Raw genomic sequence first — 20815 nt, 5'->3', positions numbered from 1 at the left:
ATCCAGGCTTGGATCCATCGAACTTTCCTTCACTGGTCGCCTGCCAGCAACTTCTTCCTTCCAGGCTCCCGGTCCGGCAACGAGATCCCCGACGTCTTTTCAGGCCTATGCAGCTGCAGCCCCTGGGCTAGGTAACTTCGGCACTCCGGTGTCCCAGCATAGCCTCACTATCCAAGGGTCAGGATCCACTGTCGTTTTCTTCCTACCAGGTCGGGTTCGCCCGTGAACACTAACTTTGCCTTTACTAGCCTCCATAGACTTTGTCCCGCATCCCGCGTGAGAGTGCACACTCTGCACCCGAGTCCCCTGGGCCTCCTAGTAGTAATCTAACGATTCCCTAGTCCAGTCCTAGCGATTCCAAAGCCTATTAGAACTGTTACTTACCTGCTAGTAATTCGCATTCCACTTTTAGTGTATATGGTTTTTCGTGCCCCTCGGGCATTTGTGTAACGTGCTAACTTAAAAGTATTTTCGTAAGAGTTTTGTTGTGTGCTTAGCACCCTGTCCTCATAAAGAGTACAGGGTTGTTGTGATCCTAATAAATACATTGTTTATTTTCATAACACTTGTGTGGTGTCCTTTCACTGGGTGTTCAAGGGGTAATGTGATGGTAAAACAGCTGGCTTAACACGCCCTCTAGAGTCTTAGCCTTAGACTGCTCGTATCCATGCTACTAGGATAGCTGGTCTATAAGGTTGACTTACAACCAATCATCAATAAGGGTTGTTTGGACTGATATATAGTGATCACTAGAATAGTGAGCACTGCACATCAGGCCAACTTCTCACATTGGTGAGCAGCGGTTGGGATTTGAGCTTGCTGTTGTTTTACCACACATGCCCTAAGAATATCTTGTGAAGGATCACATAAGTACTAAAGGTACATATAACTTAGCTTAGAATACTCTGAGTTCTACTGAACCAGCTGTTGTAGCTCCTAGGGCCTAGCACACCCTAAACTACAACTCTAGCAAGGGATCAGTAGGCAAACATATAGTGTAGGTAAGTGCACCACTTACACCTCACTAGAAAAGCATGTCGACTCAGGGGGACTCTGCTGAGACTCCCCTGGTCAGTGTTGACCCTCCACAGGTCACTTCAAGATATGCAGCTCTCAATTTTCAGGAGATGAGGCAACTCTGTGTCTCCAGGAAACTGAAACAGGGGTCTAACCCCACCCTACCCTTTCTGATAGGTCTCTTAGAGACATATGATGCCAGAAAGCTCTCTCAGTTACATGAGAGCATGCCAGCCTTAGAGGGAACCTCTGGGGATCCAGACCTCCCCAACACTGATTCAGCAGTTGAGGAGGAGGACGAGGAGGTACTCTCTGGGGATGAGGTAGACAAGGGTCTTGAGGTAGTCAGAAGGCTAACTAGGACCAACTTAGACTTACTTGGGCTAGGATCTGGGGGCCCCCCAGTACTAACCCGAAGTGGGCCTAACCTTGGAGTTAGGAGAGATAGATCTCTTTCTAGGGACTCCAATAGATCTCTGCACTCTAATGCCTCTTCTCAGGGGAGAAGGAATCCTCCACAGAGGAGATTTACTTCCCCTCAGAGAAAGGAGCATGAAGCTAGGATGAGACAAGCTGAACTGAGGATTGAAAGGGAAGAAATTGCCCTGGCCAAAGAGAAGCTTGCCCTGGCAAGAGAGCAGCAGATGAGTGGGCTAGCTCCCACTGGTGGCAGCAATCTCCCAAGAGATAGAGAGAAGGGTTTAGATACTAAACACCTGACTAAAATAGTGCCCCCCTTTAAGCAAGGGGATGACATCCAGAAATGGATGGCTGCTCTGGAGAGGGCCTGCACTGTGCAGAACATTCCCCAGAGTCAGTGGGCAGCTATACTGTGGCTCTCCTTTGATGGTAAAGGTAGAGATAAGCTCCTCACTACAAGAGTGGAGGATGCTAACAATTACCAGGTCCTGAAGAATACACTGGTTGATGGGTTTGGTTTAACCACTGAGCAGTACAGGTTGCTGTTCAGAGACACCCAGAAAACTCAGTCTCAGGACTGGTCTGATTTTGTGGATTGTGCCACTAAGGCTTTGGAGGGCTGGTTGCTGGGTAGCAAGGTTACAGATTACACAGGATTGTATAATCTAATGATGAGAGAACAAATTTTGAACAATTGTCAGAACCAGTTGCTGCACCAGCACCTTGTTGATTCAGATCTGACCTCTCCCCAAGAATTGGGAAAGAAGGCAGACAAATGGGTCAGGACAAGGATCAAGCAGAACCAGAACCAGAACCAGGGTGGTCAGAAGAAAGCAGACCAGAAGGGTAATGTTAAGAATGAGCAAAATGACCAGAAGTCTTCACCAGGTCCCCAACAAACCAAAGAGGGTGGGGGTCAGGCTTCCCAGAAGAAGAAGACTCAAGAAGGCCAGTCCAAAAGGTGGTGCCAGTACTGCAAAAGTAAATCTCACTGGTTTAGTGAGTGCACCAAAAGAGGAGGAGGACAAACTCCTGCCACTACAGCTCCTAAAGCAACTGCACCCCCTAGTACAGTCAGTAGTGGTAGTGTCACTCCCAAGGCATTAGTTGGGTTAACCTTGGGTACTGAGGGGTCTGACAACTTAGTTGGCACACTCACTCAGGCTGTCCTTGTCTGTACAGGGGATATGGATATGTCCCCTGAAATAAGTCCCAATACTTTGGGCAAATACAGGCAGACACCTTTGATTAATGGCAAAATGGCTCAGGCCTATAGGGACACTTGTGCCAGTGTCACCATGGTGACACCTAACTTTGTGGACCCTGGACAGATCATGCCAGGTACTGATTTCCTGGTGACCAATGCCAGCAATGTCACTACTAGTCATAGTGTGGCAATTGTAGCTTTCTCCTGGGGTGGAGTGAAGGGACAAAAGAAAGTTGTAGTCAGTTCAGACCTCCCAGTTGATTGTTTGTTGGGCAATGATTTGGAGTCATCACAATGGTCAGAAGTGGAGCAGAGGACTCACATGGAGATGTTAGGCTTGCCAGCACATGTGCTTGCTGTGACTAGGTCACAGGCCAGAAGATGCCCCACTGAACAGGTGCTGGATCCTGAAATTATGGACCAGACACCTCCCAAGAAGAAGAGCAGTAAGGGTAAGGCTTTGCCTTCCCCCTTGCCCCAGGTTGAGGATCAAGTCTCTGAGGAGGCTGATCTAGCAGAGCTGAGGGAAACTGAGCCTAAAGAGCTTGAACTTGATCAAGTTGAGTTTCTGGGCTCAGGGGGACCCTCCAGAGCAGACCTGGGGAAGGAACAGTTGAGCTGCCCTTCCCTTGAACCCCTCAGACAGCAGGCTGCTGCTGAGGCTGCAGGGAATGCCACAGGTGCCCACAGGGTATACTGGGAAGATGGACTCCTGTACTCTGAGTCAAGAGACCCCAAGCCTGGTGCAACCAGGAGGCTGGTCATCCCCTTGTCTCTGAGAGGTTTCCTTCTCACCTTGGCCCATGAGATTCCCCTTGCAGGTCATTTAGGTCAGACAAAGACTTGGGACAGGCTTGTCTCACACTTTCACTGGCCCCATATGAATGAGAATACCAAGGAGTTTTGTCGCTCATGTGTCACTTGCCAAGCCAGTGGCAAGTCAGGTGGCACAACAAAGGCCCCCCTCATACCACTACCTGTGGTGGGGGTTCCCTTTGAAAGAGTGGGGATTGACATTGTTGGTCCAATGGAACCCCAGACAGCATCAGGACACAAGTTTATACTGGTGGTGGTGGACCATGCCACCAGGTATCCTGAGGCTATTCCCCTTAGGACCACTACAGCCCCTGTAGTGGCAAGAGCCCTAGTTGGAGTGTTCTCCAGAGTGGGTTTCCCTAAGGAGGTCGTTTCTGACAGAGGTACAAACTTCATGTCAGGATATCTGACTGCCATGTGGAAGGAGTGTGGTGTGAACTACAAGTTCACCACACCCTATCATCCACAATGCAATGGGCTTGTTGAGAGATTCAACAGGACCCTGAAAGGGATGATTCATGGACTACCTGAACCTCTTAGGAGAAGATGGGATGTCCTGATCCCCTGCCTCCTGTTTGCTTACAGAGAGGTCCCACAGAAGGGGGTTGGTTACAGCCCTTTTGAGCTTCTGTATGGGCATCCTGTAAGAGGACCCCTGTGTTTGGTGAAGGAAGGATGGGAGAGACCTCTCAAAAAGCCTGCAACCAACATAGTGGACTATGTACTTGGTCTCCGCTCCAGGATGGCTGAGTATATGGAGAAGGCATCTAAAAACCTTGAGGCCAGCCAGGAACTTCAAAAAGCTTGGCATGACCAAAAGGCTGTACTGACTGTGTACCAGCCAGGACAGAAGGTGTGGGTGCTGGAGCCAGTGGCCCCAGCAGCTCTGAAAGACAAATGGTCTGGGCCCCACACCATCATTGAGCAAAAGGGAGAGGTTACCTACTTGGTGGACCTTGGAACTCCCAGGAGCCCTCTCAGAGTGCTCCATGTTAACAGGCTCAAAGCATATGTTGACAGGAAGGACATGAGCTTGCTCATGGCCACAGATGAGGGACAGGAGGAAGAGAGTGACCCTCTCCCAGACCTGCTCACTCAGAATCCTGATGATGGGTCAGTTGATGGTGTTGTCTTTTGTGGCAGCCTCACTGAACATCAGCAACCGGATTGCAGGCAAGTTCTGCAATCCTTTCGACATATGTTCTCTCTGACACCCAGCCAAACTGATTGGTGCACCCATGATGTTGACACTGGAGACAGTCTGCCTGTCAAGAGTAAAATCTACAGGCAGCCTGATCATGTTAGAGACTGCATCAAAACTGAAGTGCAGAAAATGTTGGAACTGGGAGTCATTGAGCCCTCAGATAGCCCTTGGGCTAGCCCAGTAGTTCTAGTGCCAAAGCCTCACACCCAGGGTGGTAAGAGAGAGATGAGGTTTTGCGTAGACTACAGAGGCCTCAATGCAGTCACTAAGACTGATGCCCACCCAATACCAAGAGCAGATGAGCTTATAGATAGATTGGCTTCTGCCAACTTCTTAAGCACATTTGATTTGACAGCTGGGTATTGGCAAATCAGGTTAGCTGAGGAAGCCAAACCTAAGACAGCATTTTCTACCCCTGGAGGGCATTATCAATTTGTGGTAATGCCCTTTGGACTGAAAAATGCACCTGCCACCTTCCAAAGGTTGGTGAATCAAGTCCTCACTGGGCTGGATGACTTCTGTGCAGCTTATCTTGACGATATTGCTGTCTTTAGCTCCACCTGGGAGGATCACCTGGTCCACCTGAGGAAAGTGTTAGAGGCCCTGCAAAAGGCAGGCCTCACTATCAAGGCCACAAAGTGCCAGATAGGGCAGTCACAGGTTGTATACCTGGGCCACCTTGTAGGTGGAGGCCAGGTTCAGCCACTGGAGAGTAAGATACAGGCCATCAAGGACTGGACTCCTCCAATCACCCAGACTCAGGTTCGAGCTTTCTTGGGCCTGACTGGGTACTATAGGAAGTTTGTCAGAAATTATGGGTCCATAGTGACCCCCCTTAATGACCTGACAAGCAAAAAGATGCCAAAGAAAGTTCAGTGGACAGCAAGCTGTCAGAAAGCATTCAATGACCTAAAGCAGGCCATGTGCACAGCACCTATCCTCAAGAGTCCAGATTACTCCAAGCCATTCATTGTCCAAACAGATGCTTCTGAGTTGGGTGTGGGAGCTGTTCTGTCTCAACTGAATTTTGATGGTAATGATCAGCCTATTGCTTTCATTAGTAGGAGGTTGACACCCAGAGAGAAAAATTGGTCAGCTATTGAGAGGGAGGCCTTTGCTGTGGTCTGGGCCCTGAAGAAGCTGAGGGCCTACTTGTTTGGCACTCACTTCACCATTCAGACAGACCATAAGCCCCTCTTGTGGCTAAATCAGATGAAGGGTGAAAACCCCAAACTGCTTAGGTGGTCCATTTCCCTACAGGGGATGGATTTTACAGTGGAGCATAGACCTGGGACTGATCACAGCAATGCTGATGGGCTCTCCAGGTATTTCCACTTAGAGCAAGAAGACTCACCTGGTCAAGGTTAGTTTATTGTCCCAAAGTTTGGGGGGGGGTCATGTAGGAGAGTAGGGTCTGCAATCCTATGATCACCCAGATTTTTGCTTTTTGCTGCACTGGTTTACGACTTTCCCTGGCTGTGGGCCTGCTAATCAGACCCACAGCCTAGCTGTTCTCTCTATCCAAATTGTACCCAGGTACTGAATTGGCACTGGGCCCTCTCCAAGTCCCTGTACCCAGGGCTGAGGTGCACCCAGAAGTCTCCCAGGGGCTGAAGCACGTATTGTGCCACCCCTGGATTGACTACCTAAATCTGACACAACTGGCTGCACGACAGCTGGGGCAAGGTGGTGTACTCACCCTTTGCTTTAGATATAGTATACCTATATCTAACCCTAAAATGGACACACAGATCTCCTATCAGTCACTCCTATGGCAGGCCTTAACAATCCTGAAGGCAGAGTGCTTGGAATCGTGTGAGATGGTGCTCTGGCATGAGCTGAGCCTGTCTGCGGCTTTCGGGATCTATCCCTTAGCCGTTTCCATGATATCGCATACCATATACTCTTAAGTGCATTATAATCCTCGCGGTTATGTGCCAACTCTGGTATCGCTTTATCAAAACATGTCGAGTAAGGTGTCATACGAATTGGAATACTAACCCCTCGCCAATTCTGGCGACGGGGTTAGCATTCCACCCTTCTAGAGGGACACGACATGCCTGTAACCTATAACCCGGTTAAAAGTCAGACAGAGCCTTAGCATCCACAAAATGGATGCTGCCACCGAGACACAAGTCTGCCCTCCTGCTGCTGGGAGTCCTCCCAGAGCAGGAGATAAGGACAAAGGGTTTCCTGCCAGGGGCGGTGCCAGCACCGTCCCAGACAGGGTTTTGTGTATTGTAGGTAGGCAGGGCTTTAGAGGAAGGTGACTGCAAGTAGCACCCCGGTGCTCACTGTGCATAGGCCGGCTTGAACCAGTTCCAGGGTCACTCCAGACCCTGTGCTGGGGAAAAGCCCGCCAAGGAAGTGGGTGTAACCACCCCCCTCCTAGTCCCACCCATAGGGCAGGACTTAGTCGCGTGCCAGCCCCTTTTTACAGGATAAAGGTAGAGACTGGCCCCCTTCCAAATCAGATCATCTTTGAATCCTGAAACTACTTTCTGCGAAAGGAACTCAAGACTTCTTCCTAAGATTTCTCCCTTGTGACTAAGGAGTAGTCACCCTGCACCCGCAGGCACCATCTACAGAACACTGCGGTCTGCTGCACGTCCTTCCTCCGGAATCCGACTGCCCAGCTCGACGAGACCCGGCTTCCCTGGCACCTCTGACCTCTACCCACCTCTACAGCACAGCTGAGAACCGTGGGTGCGACGAGACCTCGAGGGACCGGCCATCGCCAAGACTGCACGACTTCTGCACAGCAAGCCCGCCGAGTATTCCACTGGTGAGTGCTTTGGGGTCCGAGAAGCCCCGACTCTGAGCAGCTCCAGCTCCGAAGTGCAGCCCCCCAGCATCTCCACGATCTGCGTGGGGCCCTTCTGCTTTCCGCTGCTCACCGCGTTGTTTGGCTACTAGCCCGTTGGCTTGTGGCCTCCCTGACGACGCCCGACGACATTTCTGCTGCTAGTCTGGTTGCTCCAGACTGGCCCTTGCTCCCTCCCAGAAGAGGAGCACCCTGGACCCTCCTGGTCCACTCAAGACGCCATTTTGAGTCCACCGCGTGGGCTTGAATTAGCCAAGGCTTGTTGCCCAATCCTGGGTAACTTCGACGCCAACGACTTCATCCTTCGTGGGACAGCTCGCGCCTCCATCCTGGTCGCCGACAACGCCTCCTGGTCCGAGAGACTGCAGAGCCCAGCAGCGCCCACTCACCTGACTGCGGTGACTTCGCCCGGTGCCATCCTGGTGCCCACTTAATCACTGGCTAGTGATTCAAGAACTTGGTCCCCTCTGCTTTCAGGTTTCTTCTTCCTTGATCCAGGCTTGGATCCATCGAACTTTCCTTCACTGGTCGCCTGCCAGCAACTTCTTCCTTCCAGGCTCCCGGTCCGGCAACGAGATCCCCGACGTCTTTTCAGGCCTATGCAGCTGCAGCCCCTGGGCTAGGTAACTTCGGCACTCCGGTGTCCCAGCATAGCCTCACTATCCAAGGGTCAGGATCCACTGTCGTTTTCTTCCTACCAGGTCGGGTTCGCCCGTGAACACTAACTTTGCCTTTACTAGCCTCCATAGACTTTGTCCCGCATCCCGCGTGAGAGTGCACACTCTGCACCCGAGTCCCCTGGGCCTCCTAGTAGTAATCTAACGATTCCCTAGTCCAGTCCTAGCGATTCCAAAGCCTATTAGAACTGTTACTTACCTGCTAGTAATTCGCATTCCACTTTTAGTGTATATGGTTTTTCGTGCCCCTCGGGCATTTGTGTAACGTGCTAACTTAAAAGTATTTTCGTAAGAGTTTTGTTGTGTGCTTAGCACCCTGTCCTCATAAAGAGTACAGGGTTGTTGTGATCCTAATAAATACATTGTTTATTTTCATAACACTTGTGTGGTGTCCTTTCACTGGGTGTTCAAGGGGTAATGTGATGGTAAAACAGCTGGCTTAACACGCCCTCTAGAGTCTTAGCCTTAGACTGCTCGTATCCATGCTACTAGGATAGCTGGTCTATAAGGTTGACTTACAACCAATCATCAATAAGGGTTGTTTGGACTGATATATAGTGATCACTAGAATAGTGAGCACTGCACATCAGGCCAACTTCTCACAGATGAATACAGAACACCATTAATGTTGGAAACTTTCATGGATTTTATGCAAATGTCACCGGATTTGAAGAGCTGCTGGGATTTTACACCCATTGACTCATACGTGGATTAAAAGTTGACTTACTACCATCTACCTTGTTTGGACATTGACACATTTTTACCACATGAATGCTCGGACTATCCATTCTATATTAAGTGCCCTTCCGTTGAGGGGCCTAATTGGGTTGTATGGTAACCAGCCCTTGTCCTTGAGCACGGAGTGTGATATGCATTCTATCTACTTTCCCTATTCTTATTGCAGAGTGCCTATTGCTGCAAACCGGTTGACACATCCTTATAAAGATTCTCAGTGAGGTATCGCAGCACCAGCCATGCCGCTGTGCCCTCATCTGAGGGCTAGTGCAATCTGCTAGAGGGGGGACTTACCTAGGCCTCAGGCAGTGGGTTGTAGGAATGGCACACAGGGATGGGTGCCATGTCGAACCTTCTCTTTCCTCTGCATCAAAACACGTGGCCTGCAATGGCAGTGTGTGAGTGTCAGGGTACAGGACCTCTAAGGGTGGCACAATAGGTGCTGCAGCCCTTAAAGGCCTTCCCTGGTAACAGTGCACTTGGTACCCATAATAACGTTTACATGGGGCTTACCTGTGGCCAGAAAGTTGACAATTGGGGGTGCAAAGGTTTGGGAAAGAACACAGGCCCTGGGAACCGGATTGGGAGGGACCCAGGGCACATCAAGTCAGGTTGCATCAGATGTTGGGAAAAAAGGGGAGGAAACCGTCCAAAAGGGGCACTTTCCTATACAGACCAATTTGAAAAACACATTGGAGACCTGAAGGCAACTCTCTCTGGCTGAAGACGGATAAAAGGCCTGAACTACTGGTATAATCTTGTGGCAGGCAGCACTCCAGGCTGCAGCAGATAGTAGCCCTGCTCAGTTAAAAGGAGGGTGCACACGGTGGGCCCGTCCATACAGCAAAGACCCACCAACCATGATAAGAGAACTCCTTAACACCCACACTTGATCGTCATGTCCGGAGGCAAAAGTGAAAAGAAAAAGAAAAACGTACAGAACTTCCTCCAATGAACTCGAGGGAGGGGCGTGCGCTCTCCAGAGCCATCCACGGGATCTTTTCTGACCCAAGAGAAGCTGTATTTTCATTAGCAGGTTTGTTGCTTGAATCCCGTCTGGTAATGCTGCCTCCTATGCCCATGTCAGGTCAGAACACATGACTAAAGGGCTGGCTCCTCCAGGGTGACCGCAAACCAACATCAGGGAGTAATGCTGGCAGCTCTCTCATGGACATAACAGATTACTCCTGCGACCAAATGTATTCCCACAGCGTCACTTCTTCGGATCTTCACCGGGTCCGTTCTCTAAAGGCCCACGTGTTCTACACACAAAGATGTTTCGATTCGGGACGGACTCTCATGAAGATGGACTACAAGGGCTTCTAGTAGTGTGAGGACCAAACACATCCACTAAAACAAAACAAGAATTACCATTCTTTTCTATAGAGAGAGCTCACAAAAGGTTGAGGGGGAGCTTTTCAGGCTGGGTGACAGCAAATCCACACAGGACACCATAATAAGGAACTGCTTTTGAGCAGTCATTGTATTTCAACACTTGAGGTTTCAGCCTATCGTCAGCCACCCCATTTCAGTCCTGAATGTGTGTTTTATCTCGATTTATGTTTTTTTTGGGAGAAGTCTATTCTAGTTCTGCTTGATAGGTTTTTGTTGCATTATTTTGATTTGCTCGTATTGTGAGAGATATCTTAATGCATTTTTACTCTTTCTTCTCTCTGGTACCAGCATCTTGTCCATCAATATATTTAGAGAAAAAATACTTTTGGGATCTTACATGGTGTTTCCTCATTGCCAATCAGATACTTTCCCAAAGAAGGTAAGAGAGGCAAGACTTCCAATCAGCAATTTCATTTTGACGAGTTCCTCTTTACAAACTTCTAGACTGGTGCGGTTTGAAGCGGTGCCACATTGGGTCACCTTGTGATCACATCTACCTCACCACCCTGCAGAGCTCATCTGTTCTCAGATCATCACCCCACAGACACACACAACACGTCAGAGCTCATCCGTGCTTTGATCATCACCACAGACACACACAACACGTCAGAGCTCATCCGTTCTTGGATCATCACCCCACAGACACACACAACACGTCAGAGCTCATCCGTGCTTTGATCATCACCCCACAGACACACACAACACGTCAGAGCTCATCTGTGCTTTGATCATCACCTCAGACACACACAACACGTCAGAGCTCATCTGTGCTTTGATCATCACCTCAGACACACACAACACGTCAGAGCTCATCCGTTCTTGGATCATCACCCCACAGACACACACAACACGTCAGAGCTCATCCGTTCTTGGATCATCACCCCACAGACACACACAACACGTCAGAGCTCATCTGTGCTTTGATCATCACCCCACAGACACACACAACACGTCAGAGCTCATCCGTCCTTGGATCTTCACCCCACAGACACACACAACACGTCAGAGCTCATCCGTGCTTTGATCATCACCCCACAGACACACACAACACGTCAGAGCTCATCTGTTCTTGGATCATCACCTCACAGACACACACAACACGTCAGAGCTCATCCGTGCTTTGATCATCACCCCACAGACACACACAACACGTCAGAGCTCATCTGTGCTTTGATCATCACCTCAGACACACACAACACGTCAGAGCTCATCCGTGCTTTGATCATCACCCCACAGACACACACAACACGTCAGAGCTCATCCGTGCTTTGATCATCACCCCACAGACACACACAACACGTCAGAGCTCATCTGTTCTTGGATCATCACCTCACAGACACACACAACACGTCAGAGCTCATCCGTGCTTTGATCATCACCCCACAGACACACACAACACGTCAGAGCTCATCCGTGCTTTGATCATCACCCCACAGACACACACAACACGTCAGAGCTCATCTGTGCTTTGATCATCACCTCAGACACACACAACACGTCAGAGCTCATCTGTTCTTGGATCATCACCTCACAGACACACACAACGCATCATTAGCATGTGCACATGCACACAATTATAATTCTCCCACCCTAATACACACACCTTTACAATCTCAAACTGAATGACTCTCCCTCTCCTTCCACACAGACAGATCCATTCCCTCCCTCCCCACTCCCCTTCACAATCCCAAACCATCCCATAAAATATTTTCAGTACTTCACCCTCCCAGACCGAACACCACAACAATCGAGCCACACAAACACTGCTGCCGGTGCCTGGGACCAGAGATGCCCTCTGGAGACGGGCAGTGTCCGCTGCTCACCTCATGGGGGATCTCATGCAGGAGAATGGCCAGCGTGGTCAGCACACCCACCTGTGGAGAGAAGCAAAGCATTGGCGTTACTAGTAGGCACGCTGCAGCACGGCTGACAGCATGGCGCATCTCTACCGTGGGGGTGAACGCAACGCGGGTAGGGGGTGCCTGAACATTCTTCACACCATTTCTTAAGCCAAGTGGCCGGGGCCCTAATGAGCTATCCGAACACTGCAAAGCATATTCTGTCTTGAGACTGAGGGAACAAACTATATATCTACTTTTCAGGTGACCTGACACGAAAGAAAATGAATCGTGAGAAATCAACATCCGCTTTTTGATACCCTACATCAGTGCTCACCTACGGCACATGACACCCAATATTTACTGCAAACACAGACTCACAGACCAGCGTCCCAAACTGGCACCGAGTACTGCGAGAACACTGTGAGCCTCACAAATACGAACAGCATACTGACGGCCTGCACCTTCGGATGGCATGCTGTAATCCTTCACTTTTATAGAGCTTTCAGTGGTCGTGTAGTTCTAACAGCATTCTACAGGTGTCATGCTTCAGGTATGCACGGAGGGTCTAAACTGATGCACAGAATCCCTGGAGTCCCTCATTATTAAGAAAGAACTCTTCTGTACCCCACAATCCCAGCAAGCGTGCTGTGGGGCCCATGCTCCCAGCCAGCAGGGGCTAGGGTCTCAACAGGCATACAGATACCTGCTGTGCTGTGTGCTGGCAGGACGGGCAAAATACTTCTGAACAAGCCGCAGGAGCTAAACTTCTTTGGGTGGAGAGGAGAAGGGAGCATCTAGAGGCATGCTGCCGCACCAAACCTCCCTTATTCCCCGTCCTGTGTCCTGCCCACTTAGCCAGTTTCGGCACTCCATTTCTGGCTCAACCAACCTGTGGTACAGCCTGGTAACTGTTGCTCTCCGACATGTCTAAGCCTGAGAGGAGGATAACTGTTCTACTTGGGTCACTCCTACTCTTGAGGAGTAGTGAATATTGGGGGCAAGTGAGCCAGCATATGGACAATTCGGCTAGAAAGTTTGAATTGGAATCAAGATTTCTCCAGTTCAACCTTCTCACTTTAAATTCATCTACACGTAAGAGTGTGAAGTCACACCTTGTATACACTACAGCTTAGAATCCATGGCTGTTTGCTACTCTTACCATAAGACAGTCTATGCCTTAATACTTTCAAGTTTTATCCCTCAAACAAACACACAACAGGGGTTGAAAAGGCTGAAGCTAGGTTCTGATACACGTGTGACGACTTACCTTCCTGCTGACCAAGAAGCTGCCAGCCACAGCCATCCCGTGAGTGAAGTTATCAATGGTGTTAGCCAGAAGGTTTAGGTACCCGCTCATCTAAAGAAGAAAACACAGATACTACTTAAGCAGATCTCGCAGGGATCTACGTGCACTAGCAATCAAGTGGGATCACTTTCCAGCGGCATATTAGCAAAGTCACCATCAAACTGACGAGCATTACACAATTCAAGACGGAAAAGTGGACAAACACATTGCTCTGCATTTGTTGCAGTTGGACTGCTTCCCATATGTATATTAATAAGAGATATATAATAAATATACTGTGAAATACATATAAAAGTGACTGTGAACTGCATTTATTAGAAATGAAAAGAGGCAACATTAGTTTCTATCATGCTACCAAAGCAGAATTAAAGGTATCAGGGCTGTGGCACGTCTAACTTCATTGAGGACGAGGCCACATGCAGAGTGATATCATAACGCACAACACTGCTGACGAGAACACAGAGTACGGTTCCATACCAGACAACACTGCTGACGAGACCACAGAGTATGGTTCCATACCAGACGACACTGCTGACAAGACCACAGAGTATGGTTCCATACCTGACGACACTGCTGACGAGACAACAGGGTATGATTTCATACCAGACGACACTGCTGACGAGACCACAGGGTATGATTTCATACCAGACGACACGGCTGACGAGACCACCGAGTATGATTTCCTACCAGACGACACTGCTGACGAGACCACAGAGTACGGTTCCATACCAGACAACACTGCTGACGAGACCACAGAGTACGGTTCCATACCAGACAACACTGCTGACGAGACCACAGAGTATGGTTCCATACCAGACGACACTGCTGACAAGACCACAGAGTATGGTTCCATACCAGACGACACTGCTGACAAGACCACAGAGTATGGTTCCATACCAGACGACACTGCTGACGAGACCACAGAGTATAACTTCATACCAGACGACACTGCTGACGAGACCACAGAGTATGGTTCCATACCAGACAACACTGCTGACGAGACCATAGAGTATGATTTCCTACCAGACGACACTGCTGACGAGACCACAGAGTACGGTTCCATACCAGACAACACTGCTGACGAGACCACAGAGTATGGTTCCATACCAGACAACACTGCTGACGAGACCACAGAGTACGGTTCCATACCAGACAACACTGCTGACGAGACCACAGAGTACGGTTCCATACCAGACGACACTGCTGACGAGACCACAGGGTATGATTTCATACCAGACGACACTGCTGACGAGACCACAGAGTATGATTTCCTACCAGACGACACTGCTGACGAGACCACAGGGTATGATTTCATACCAGACGACACTGCTGACGAGACCACAGAGTATGATTTCCTACCAGACGACACTGCTGACGAGACCACAGAGTACGGTTCCATACCAGACAACACTGCTGACGAGACCACAGAGTACGGTTCCATACCAGACAACAATGCTGACGAGACCACAGAGTACGGTTCCATACCAGACAACACTGCGGACGAGACCACAGAGTACGGTTCCATACCAGACAACACTGCTGACGAGACCACAGAGTACGGTTCCATACCAGACAACACTGCTGACGAGACCACAGAGTAGGGTTCCATACCAGACAACACTGCTGACGAGACCACAGAGTACGGTTCCATACCAGACAACACTGCTGACGAGACCACAAAGTATGGTTCCATACCAGACGACACTGCTGACGAGACCACAGGGTATGATTTCATACCAGACGACACTGCTGACGAGACCACAGGGTATGATTTCATACCAGACGACACTGCTGACGAGACCACAGAGTATGATTTCATACCAGACGACACTGCTGACGAGACCACAGAGTATGGTTTCATACTAGACAACACTGCTGACGAGAAAGCAGAGAGTGATATTATACCAGACAACCCTGCTGACGAGTCCAGAGTATGATTTCATACCAGACAACACTTCTGACGAGAACACAGAGTATGGTTCCATACCAGACGACACTGCTGATGAGACCACAGAGTATGGTTCCATACCAGACGACACTGCTGACAAGACCACAGAGTATGGTTCCATACCAGACGACACTGCTGACGAGACCACAGGGTATGATTTCATACCAGACGACACTGCTGACGAGACCACAGGGTATGATTTCATACCAGACGACACTGCTGACGAGACCACAGAGTATGATTTCATACCAGACGACACTGCTGACGAGACCACAGAGTATGGTTTCATACTAGACAACACTGCTGACGAGAAAGCAGAGTGTGATATTATACCAGACAACCCTGCTGACGAGTCCAGAGTATGATTTCATACCAGACAACACTGCTGACGAGACCGCATGCAGAGTGTGATTTTATACCAGACGACACCTCTGACGAGACCAGAGTATGATTTCATACCAGACAACACTGCCGATGAGACCAGAGTATGGTTTCATACCAGACGACACTGCGGACGAGACTGCAGAGTGTGATATTATACCAGATGACACTGCGGACGAGACCGCATGCAGTGCGCGATACATACCAGACCACAGTGCTGATGAGACAGCACAGTGTGATGTTATACCAGACACTGCAAACGAGACAGCAGTGTGATATTATACCAGCTGACGAGACCCCATACAGAGTGTGATATCACACTGCTGACGAGACCAGAGTATGGTTTCATACCAGAAGACACTGCTGATGATACACAGTGTGAAATCATACCAGACAACACTGCTGACGAGACAACATGCAGTGTGTGATATCACATCAGACGATACTGCTGACGAGACCAGAGTATGATTTCATACCAGACAACACTGCTGATGAGACCGCAGTCTTATATTATACCAGATGACACTGCTGACAAGACAGCATGCAGAGTGTGATGTGATATATCAGATGACACCTCTGATGAGACCACAGATCATGAATTCATACCAGACGACACTGCTGATGAGATCGCGAGCAGAGTGCGATATCATACCAGACAATACTGCAGGCTAAGTTTGACATGACCAGACCCATCACCCTAAATGAGACGGGTCTCCCAAGTTAGACCTGTGCATACTGTGCTACTGGATTCAAGCTAGGCTGGCTGATGAGGGGTGATACCCCAAAACTGATCCCAGGATGCTTGTTTCTGGTCCACGGAGGACCTGGCTTGGCAGTTTGGCAGTTTGGGCTGGACTGTTCCCACGAGGGGCAGGGTCAAGACTGATTTTCATTTGGCTGGGTTCACACTGAGGTACTTAGACAGGCCTAGAAGACTGTGCCTGGGCGCCTCCAGCTTACTGTAGTAGAGCAGCTGGACCTAGAAGACTGTGCCTTGGAGCTTTCAGCCAGCTGTACTAGAGTAGCCGCGCCTACCTATGCATTATGTAGCACCCTGTTTTTCTGTGAACCTTAGACAGACTTCCTTTCGTCTCTATGGTTGTCTCTTCCCTAATCCTCAATCCCTCTCCTCCCCGACCCCTCACTACTTTCTCTCGCCTTTCACTCCTCCCCTAATTGTATTGCTGATTGTTTGATTTAATGTTTACTTGTTGATCTTCTTCTAGTATATTGTTGAACCACATTGTTGCACTTCCTGTCGTCTCTCCTATCGTCTCCTACCGCATCCTCACTCTATTTATGTCTCTCCCTCCCTCTCAATGTTTTGAGACTGAAATATTTTGTCTGATGCCCGATGGAGCTACTTGGTTTAGCTATAGGGGAGATGGGCCTTGGATTCCCTCCTTGGTCGTCACCTACCCAGTCGGTCTTTAGGCAGACTTCTTTTCGTCTCTCCTTATTGTCTCTTCCCTAGCCCCTATCCTCTCTCCCCTGAAACTCTCCCCTTGCCTACTACTCTGCCTACCCCCTGTCCTTTGTGCCCTTTGACTAAGCACTCCTTCTCCCCTTGTTGGGGAAGGATCCAATATTTATACTCTGGAGTCTCAGCGAACCCGCAGAGTGAGTCCACTGCGCCAAGGAAGCCACTCACACTTGAGGTATGGTATGGCACCCCTTGCCAAAGCACTCCCTCTCCCCTTGTTGGGGAAGGATCCAGTATGTAGGCCTTGGAGTCTCAGAGACCCCTCTGAGAGAGTCCACTGCGTAAAGGGAGCCTCCCGCAACAGAGATAGGGAAGTGATACCACTTCCCCATGGATCACAGCTTACTGGACTTTGGACGTTGCCTTGACTCGTCTACCGGTTTGTGTCCCCGTCACCCTTCCCCTCTTCTCCCCATGCTGTGTCTCTCACTCTCCCCTCCCCTCCTCTTTCCCACCTTCTTTATCTGTCTACTTCCCCTACTCCAACCCCCCCTGAATCTCTCACCTTGCCTTCTTTTCCCCTTACGTATTTGTGCTTATTGTTTATCTCGACCTTACAAGTAACCATGTTGCCATGCTCTAAGAACTGTGTAACCTTTGTAACGATGTAACTTGTAACTATGATCTGATGCTCATGTAAAGCGCTCTGATACCTCTAGGTCTAGCCAGCACTATATAAAACTTTTAAAATAAATAAATAAATAAATAAACTGCGACCGGACTGCCAAAATCAATCCTTCCCATATGGCCACACAGAAAATGTTTTAGGCAAAAGCATAAACACCACTCGGCGGTTTCCGTAGCTGGTGTTTCAGGGATATATTATTTATATAGATAGTTTTAACAGTTTTATGCTGAACGAGTCTCCTCACACTGGGCGATGCACACAAAACCCAGAGCAGCGAGAGGAAGAGCACCCCATCAACACACTGTTGCCTTACTGACAAATGCCTGAGCACTACCAAGTCACACTCAGGAGCACATTATGTAGGGATCGCTCTAAGGGTTGGGATATGAGGTCCTGGTAATTAATGCATCTCCACCAATAAGAGGGCCTAGTGACCAACTACTGCTCCTGTCCTCCAACATGGGCCGTAGCGCCAGGATCCCTCACTTCATCAGCAGCACAATTGTTCTTACACTGCGCGGACGCGTCAAGCAGCGACATGTCTCCTCGAAGAGTGTAGACTAGAAGTGGCTGCTGTAGAACAGGGCAGCATGAAAAAATAAACTTAAAATCTGTCTGTATCACATTTATATACTTATATGTAATACAGTGTTGGTAGCCGCATATGTAATTCAGAATGTATCAACCATTTATTCAAATATAGATAGTGTTTTTGTAAGGCTTCTTGTGACACTGAATACATTTGCAAACGTTCATGGCTTTAGTAGGCCCAGACGCTATAGGTGTCAGGGTTGTACGGTGCACATTTTCTAATAGTGTCACCTCATTTTCAAACCGGGAAAGGAAACAGGAATTTGTGAGTATGTTAAAGCTAGTATTGTCTATAGGAATTATATCTTCTACTTGAGGCTGTTTCGCGCTTCCTTGAAGGGGGAAGATCCTGCCACCTCCACGTTAGAAGTTACTGCCTTGTGATTATTTTTTATTGATTTGTATTAAGAGAAAACCTATGTATACTGGTGTAGTTTTTTTTTTAGACCTTTAGCTTCAACTGAGCGTTTTCAGTGAGTGCCCTCGTTATGTTAAGTTAAGCAGATTTGTAGAGCACACCATCACTAGGGCCGGACTGGCCGTAGCGGACATCGGGCATTTGCCTGGAAGTCTTAAAGAGTGGGCGCCAGTTTTGTTAAGCTGGCAGTTTTGCAGCGATATTGCAATATCGGCTCACAGTAACAAAAGCAGCAGTGTTGGGGGCTTCACACTTGCACTCCCCTGGACCCGCCCCAATGCCATCCAACAAAACTGCCAGGGCTGTTTTGTGATCCCAGGCTGGCCCGGACTATCACCAAGGAGGTTATCCTGGCACTGAGCAGGTGTGAGTTTAGGCACACATAGGTCCTAGTGGACTACTCAAAAAGGCAGGTCTTCAGGGTCTTGCAGAATTGAAGTAGTGAAGAGGAGGCTTTTATGTTTAGCAGCAAGTCGTTCCACACTTTAGTAATGATGTAGAGGGCGGAACGCCAAATCTGGTTTCCTGTATACATGGCATTTTCAAACATTTTAGAGGGAAGGTGGAATAGAAAATGGGACAACCGTTACTGAGAAAGTAGGAATCAAGACTAACAGTGGAAAATGTGTGAAAGCAGTTGTGACTGTCGAGGTATGCTGGGCCACTGTAATGTAGTGCACTGAATGTGTGGTGAGGAGTTTGAACTGTTCCTGTTTGTGAATGGGGAGCCAGAAGAGCTCTTTCAAGTGTGCTGTGATGGGAGCGGCTTGGGAAGGTTGAAAGGGATTCCAGCCGTTGATTTCTGAATGATCTGCAACCTTCTGATAAGATTTTTGTAGGTTTTCCCATAGTATAGCTTACGTGTGACCAGGGAGTGCATGCATGCGTGAAGCATTTTCCTCAGCCTCTTCAGGGTATGAAAGCATGAGGCGGTGACGGCACGGAGTTGGGCGATCACGTCGAGTTTGCAGTCAGTGCTGATCAAGAGGTTCTCGCTGTGGGTGGTGGGTGTCAGTCCTAGCTCTGTTGGCCACCAGGTTGAGTTCCACAGAGATGTGGCTTCTCGAAGATCACAATTTCGGTCTTCTAAGTATTCGGCTTTACACAGTTAACCTTCATCCAGTAAGAGATTTCGGTCATGCAGGCACTGAACGTGATCCTGGTACTGGGGATCTTGTACATGAGGGTTGGCATGAGGGAGGGAATCAGTTGCGTGTCGCTGGTGTAGGAGAGGATGCTGATATTGTGAGAGCAGATGATGCTGGCTAGAGGCATCAAGTATGAGGGACTCTGCAGATGAGGTTGCGGGTGCCAAATCCATCGGAGTGTGTGTCCTTCGACTCCAGTGTGGTGTAGGCTTTGGATGAGGATTGGGTGGGAGACTGCGTCAAATGCTGTGTTAAGGATGAGAGGCGCGGTCTCCTCTGTTCAGATTCATGCAGATGTGATCTATGGCAACAAGGAGAGAAGTTTCCTTTCTGTGGTTGGGTCTGAAACCAGACTGAGTGGTGTTGGGGAGTAGGTGGTATTGAGGTGTTCAATAAGTTGTCTGTTGATAACCTTAACTGTGTATGGTAGCAGGGAGCTTGGTCTGCAGTTGGCGAGCGTTGAAGGGTCTGTTAAAGGTTTCTTCAGCAGTGAGAGGAAAAATTAGTGTTTCCAAGCATCTGGGAAGGCCACAGAAGAGGTGGAAGAATTTACAATTGGTGTGAGCATAGCGCAGATGGGCTGCAGTCCTCTGGAGTAGGCTTGGTGGGGGCAGGGGTCCGATGCGGCCGCCAAGTGGATGGACTTCATAGAGGCGGACGTTACTTCTGAGGTTAATGATAGGCCATGTGATTAGCATTTGTCCTTTGGATAAAATCGGGAAGTGTTTGTGAGGTCAGCCGGGCCAGTTGCGGACCGAAGTTCCGGTAAATGGTGG

General features: G+C 49.1%; 1 protein-coding gene across 2 annotated transcripts in view; it reads right to left on the bottom strand.

Annotated features, from left to right (window-relative positions):
* The window catches only part of SLC39A13 (solute carrier family 39 member 13), a 176865-nt gene that overhangs the window by 59870 nt on the left and 96180 nt on the right, over positions 1–20815 (bottom strand). For both annotated transcript variants that reach the window (XM_078684492.1, XM_078684493.1), the window contains 2 exons: positions 13404–13493; positions 12119–12169 (listed from right to left, as the gene is read on the bottom strand). In XM_078684492.1, the coding sequence (XP_078540618.1) occupies positions 12119–12169; positions 13404–13493 (141 nt within the window). The remainder of the gene's footprint in view (positions 1–12118; positions 12170–13403; positions 13494–20815) is intronic.

Source organism: Lissotriton helveticus, chromosome 3_2 (assembly GCF_964261635.1).
Source record: "Lissotriton helveticus chromosome 3_2, aLisHel1.1, whole genome shotgun sequence".
Taxonomy (NCBI): Eukaryota; Metazoa; Chordata; class Amphibia; order Caudata; family Salamandridae; genus Lissotriton; species Lissotriton helveticus.
This window is presented reverse-complemented; position numbering and strand designations above follow the sequence as displayed.